The 5838-nt window shown below is 49.2% G+C and overlaps 1 protein-coding gene across 1 annotated transcript; it reads left to right on the forward strand.

Annotated features, from left to right (window-relative positions):
* Positions 1 to 348: 348 nt before the first annotated feature.
* On the forward strand, positions 349 to 1269 carry LOC120859252 (myeloid-associated differentiation marker-like). The gene has a single exon (XM_040235423.1). The coding sequence runs from the start codon at positions 349 to 351 to the stop codon at positions 1267 to 1269; it is 921 nt and encodes a 306-aa protein (XP_040091357.1).
* The last annotated feature ends 4569 nt before the right edge of the window (positions 1270 to 5838 follow it).

Below are 5838 nucleotides of genomic sequence, written 5' to 3' on the forward strand. Positions count from 1 at the left end.
AAGGACCATCCGTCTCTGTGTCTCCATAGATAATGGCCAGCTTAGAGAGATCCACAATGTTCATGGTTTGAAGCTAGACCACAACCAGCTGGGAGCTTTGGGATAAGACAAGTCTCCTGACAAGGCCAAGGGTGATGGGTGGGGAGAACCATTCCGGAGCAGCTGTGCTGTTACCCGAGTATCTGAGGCCATTGGTTCCAACTCCGCAGATCCTGAGCCTCAGCTGTCACAGGGCCCTGAGCCGTTGGTAGGTGTCTGATCGTCTGGAGCTGGATCTTTCTTTGGTGGGTTCTCAGTGAAGACCACTGCCAGACCAGTGACTGTGACTGGCCAGACATTCGTAACACCATGCCCACCAGGGCGGCACTCCCATACTGGCACCACGTGAACAGAGTGTTCTGGTTCCTCCGCGTGCCGCAGCTCTTCTCCACCTGCGTGGCATTCTCCTTGGTGGCTGACATGGGCATTTGGAGAGGGGACGTAGGTAACTTGTCCATGTACTTCTGGTGCATCTGTTTCATTGTGACCCTATTCATAGCCATAGTTGAGGTAAATGATCTCCAGCCTCGCTTTCCTTTCTACTGGTACAACTTTCCCGTCACCTTCGCCTGCTACGCTGCCCTCATCTGCCTCTCAGCCTCCATCATCTACTCCATCACCTACGTCCAGTTCCTGCCTCATGGCCCTGAGTGGGACTGGGCCATCGCTGCCACTGCATTCTCCTGCGTCGCTTCAGTGCTTTATGCCATAGAAATGGCGGGCATGTGGAACTTCTACAGGCTCAAAGAGATCCCCTGCTACATACACACTGTGCCCGGCCTGCTGAACGTGCTGGAGACCTTCGTGGCTGGGGTCATCTTCGCCTTCCTCAGCAATACCTCCCTGTACCTGCACCAGCCAGCCCTGGTGTGGTGCGTGGCTGTGTACTCCATCTGCTTCATCCCAACAGCAGTAACCATCCTGCTGATTCTGGGCAACTGGGAGAACAGGCTGCCCAGGCCCTTCTCCATTTTCCAACTTGTGCTCACCATGCTCTTCGTCCTCCTCTACATCAGTGCTCTTGCCCTCTGGCCTCTCTACCAGTTCTACGAGGAGTTCGGCGGGCAGCCCCAGCGGTCCAGTGATGTGAGCTGCATGGATGACCTCATGTGCGCCTGGGACCAGCGCCTGGCTGTGGCCGTCCTGACAGCCATCAACTTGCTGGTTTACATGGCTGACCTGGGGTACTGGGCCCACAAGGTCTCTGTAGAGATTGAGGACCGGACCTGATCCTCTGCTCACACAGGTATCCTCACCGAGCTCTGACGTCCTCTGATGCCCTCTTCCTGGCTCCCCTCTCCCTCCTCACATCGTTCCCCATGCATCTCACTCTCTTTTCTGTTCCTTTTCTCCTTCTGCTCTGTCTCCTTCCTGTCTTGTGTGGTTGCCCACATTCTCTTTTGCTTCTCTCATTTTTTCTACATTTTCTTTTTTGGGGCCCTTTTCTGGTTTTCTTGTCTCCTGTGTCCTGACCACCTCTGCCTATTTTCCTTCTTCTGATCCATCAGGACCTGAGACTCCTTCCTTCTTGGTCCACTGCCCCCTCCCGCCTTCTGAAGTGCTGACTCCACAGCACACAACCCTCTGCTGTTCACACCCTGGGCCTCTGGAGGGGCCTCATTGCCAAAATGTTTCTGTTCCCCTGGGAGTAACTTAGTTGGTGTATTTATGGGCGGTGTATGGGTGTTGGGGGTAGATAGGTCCTCATTTCTGCTAGTGGAGGGGGCTGTACAATGTACGTCCCCTTTAAGTTAAATAAAATCTCTAGAGGTCAATAATGTCAAGCAGGAAATTTGAAGCAGAGACCTTAGATTCTGAGACCCAACCTGTTGCACAACCCCACCAGAGATTGACTGGAGAATTCTCCCAGGCTTACTAATTATCTGCTGCCTAGAGGGTGTCTTAACAGAAGTGTTTTGACCAATCCAGCTCCTCTCTGGGCAAATTAAAAAGGATCTAGGGAAAAAAACCACAAGATCTTGAAGACAGCCGTCTGCGGTATTGGTGAGGGACAGTGATGTGGCCTTCCTGCCTCAGTGATCAAAGCAGCAGGTCCTTCCTCTGCAGGGAGAAGAGCATGGTCCTGCCAGCCTTAAAGGTGATGTTAGCCTGCTTTTCTTTTTTCCTATTCTTTTCTTTTTTCTGATCAAGACAGCAAAAATCAGTGGGTGACCCTATTCGTAAAGGGGAAAGTTTCTTTTCAAATTTTCTTCAGTGAGCAGTTTGAGGGGGTAGCATTTGACAGCACTGCCAATGCTGACGTCATGTCATAAAAACTGCATGGCCTGAGTGTGTGGTGCACACATATGTGCTGAAGCATAATGTGATCTATATAAATACATATAGTTTAGAAAAACTCCACGGAGCTTCTCATGTCCATCATTGTCTCTGCTCCATCACATTGTCTCTTTCTCAATCACAGAGACAGACTTGTACTCCCTCCCACATTTATAATGTCCTTTTTAATTTCAATATAAAGATGAAGGAAAACAAAGAAAAACCTCCACAAAATCCAAATATTCTCATTGCCCCAAATTTGCCTAGGACTCAGAAGGATCCTATCCAATTTCCACCCTCACCCAAACCTGGGTTTCGTGGAGCCCCTTCCACTGATGCCCCACCCACACCTGGACCAGAGTCCGGGGATGTGGCCCAGCCTGTGACACAAGAGGTTAGGCCCACCCCAATGCCAACTTCCTGTGCCCTAACTCTTAAAGGGGCCAGGAAAGCACCTGGATGCCTTTCTTTAAGGGTGTGTGCCTGTGTGCAGGCTCAGTGGGTGTTTTTGTGTGTCTCTCTGTGTATACCTGTATATGTGCCCATGGGTTTCACTGCACTGAGGCCAGTGGCAGTTTGTTTACAGGAACTGGTGACTGGGAAGGCACCAAAAGACCTCTTCCTCTCTTCCTCTCCAATGCAAAGCCTCAGAGCCCCGCATCCTGGTGTCACCAGGCCCAGAGGGGCCCGGCAAGCAGAGCTGTGGGGGAGGGGCGGGGAAGGACCCCCGCTGCTGCCCCTCAGTCCTGGGCTGGGAGGAAGCCTGGGATCTTCACCCACAGGCAGGTGCGGTGGAGGGGGAGGGCTCCCAGGAGGCGGTTCCCATGGCAGGTAAAACTTAAGAAGCAATGAAATAGACTTGCTATTTTAAGACAAGACAAGAAAAATTTAAACATAAATATTTTCTCTGCCCATTTGAAACTTCTCCCTCCCCTCTGGTGTGTATTGTGTATTTGCATGGTGTATAAAACCTACCTTCACAAGGGCGGAAATACCTGCTCCACCATAAAGATCAATATTTCTGTTCTGGGCCCAGCCATGTAACTCCTTAGAAAATACTACTACTTACAAATGACCTTATTAATGTCACTACTTTATTACTTCTATTCTTCCTGTTTGACAAGATTCTTGTTTTTCGCTTTCACAATGTGTTATTGAGCCCCTGAAAAAACTAATGATTAACTGGCTTGAAACGATTGACATGATGTATAATTCTATAAGATCACTGATTGTAATAGTGTGACTCTGGATATGGGAAGAAGCAACAGGAGGGAAACATTTCCTGGAGCTGACAGACTGGTAAGACAGCTGGTCCAGAGGATTTTGGCTACTGTTACCAGGACTAGATGAATAATTGCTTGCTGAGTAGCCTATCAATGAAATCTTTACCTGACCAGGCAATGAGCATTCCTAGCATCCTGGGGCAAATTGGTCAAAAACACCTCCCAAACTTTAGCTGAAATTAAGACAGAAACAAATGGAGAATACTGAGTAGTAAAACATGTTGCCCACCACCTGGTTCTACAAGAATCAAGTCATTAACCACAGCAGTCACTGACCTATCCTGAAAGTAATCTACCCTGAAATGAATTCAGGGTGGAAATCAGGAAGAAGCACTTTATGTTGTAGCAAAACTGGCAGAGCCGGTCCTCAGATAGATATTTTTAGGAGAAATTTTTATGAACCCAGTTTCTTGCATCTTCCCATACTTAGAAAAGCACTAAATCCTTAACTCTGGTATCTGATCCTTTCGAAGAACAATAACTTGGCTAAGATGTATGCTTGGTTGCATGTACCCTTCTCCAAATCACACACATACTGTCTTCAACCCTTAACTCTTCAGCACAGTTCTCACAGCTTTCTGAAAGATTGTCTCCCTGGTTATAATTTTTGTTGACTTGAGTAAAACTTTTCACTTCTTTTTGAGTTGATAATTGATGAAATTTTTTTTTTTTACTGATATGGGCATGTATGCATTTATCTCTTGCAAGTTCAGTGCAAGAACTCTCATTTTCTTATATTTTCCTGAATCAGATGAAATACAAACTCCCTCCCAGAGAGGGAGGTGATGAGGCTGGAGAGGTAGAAAATGGTCTGAGCTTGCAAAGCTTTGGAGGTGACATTTTAAAACTTTGTGTTTCATCTTAAGGCAACAAAGAAAACCCACCAAAGTTCTTTCAGTTTGCATTCAGCACAAGCAGACATTGAGAGAAAGAATGGAAATAGACAAAGCAGCTAGAAGCTAATGGCAGGAGTGCAGATGAGGGGATGGATGGATCTCAGGTTCATCTTTGTTCAAGGCTGCCTTTCACCAGCCCCACTCTGTGCCTGGCCCCTCATATCATTGTCCCTGACCTTCACACCAGCCTTAGGAGAGTTATATAATCCCCAGTCTACAGATGAGGAACTAGAACCTCATCAGGGCTAGAGCTCAGGACCTCCCAGCCCAGGAACCACTGAGCAGGGCCTGGTCTCCAGTCTCTGCCCACCAGACCCTCCCTTCCTGCAGCTGCACCTTGGGCCAGGCTCCTGGGGCTTCCAAACAGCAGGGGAGCCCCAGCCGTGGTCACTATCTTCCAGTCTTTCTTTCACTTAGAGGACAGATGCTAGTCACATAGAGAGAATTCTTATTACAAAGCCACCCCTCCTTTCTCTAGACTCCAGTGGGTCCTGGTGCAGTGGGACTGAACCACCAGGCCTGCCAGCTCCCCCTCAGCCTGAGCTCTTTAGACAGAGGGTCCTGGGTGGGGGAGGTCCATCAAGTGGAACAACTCCAGCCTCCACCGAGGACCCCGTGGATGAAAAGCTGGGGCTGACTGGCACAGTGGTCTCTGTACCCCTGCCCTTCTGGTGAAAGTGAGTCGCTCAGTCATGTCTGACTCTTTGCGACCCCGTAGACTATACAGTCCATGGAATTCTCTTCAACCAGAATACTGGAGTGTGTATAGCCTTTCCCTTCTCCAGGGGATCTTACCAACTTAGGGATCAAACCCAGGTCTCCCACATTGCAGGCAGATTCTTTACCGGCTGAGCCACAAGTGAAGCCCAAGAATACTAGAGTGGGTAGTGTATCCCTTCTCCAGCAGATCTTCCCGACCCAGGAATCAAACTGGGGTCTCCTGCATTGCAGGCGGATTCTTTACCAACTGAGCTATCAGGAAAGCCCCCTGTCTCTTTATCCCAGCCCTAAACCCTGGGGATAGGTGGACATGAAGAGGTGAAGACACTCAATCTTGACCGAGGGACCAGCTCAGGGCCCTAAACAAGATCCTGATAAGTGTCCCTGGAGCTCCAGGACCTGGGAACAGAGGGCAGCAGTTCTTCACAAACACGAGAAGCTGGGCTGAGAGGCACCTGCCAAGGGTAACTTACCCTGCACTGAGCCAGAAGCAGAAAGGTGGGTTAGAGATTTGAAAGCTCTTTCTCTGGGAATCCTGGTTCCACTCCTTCCAAGAAAGCCTAAAACCCTAGAAGAAACCCCGGCTGAGAGGCAGGAATCCTGGGGTCACCTTCCACACCAGG

The sequence above is a fragment of the Oryx dammah genome, unplaced genomic scaffold, assembly GCF_014754425.2.
Source record: "Oryx dammah isolate SB20612 unplaced genomic scaffold, SCBI_Odam_1.1 HiC_scaffold_348, whole genome shotgun sequence".
In the NCBI taxonomy this organism is placed as follows: Eukaryota; Metazoa; Chordata; class Mammalia; order Artiodactyla; family Bovidae; genus Oryx; species Oryx dammah.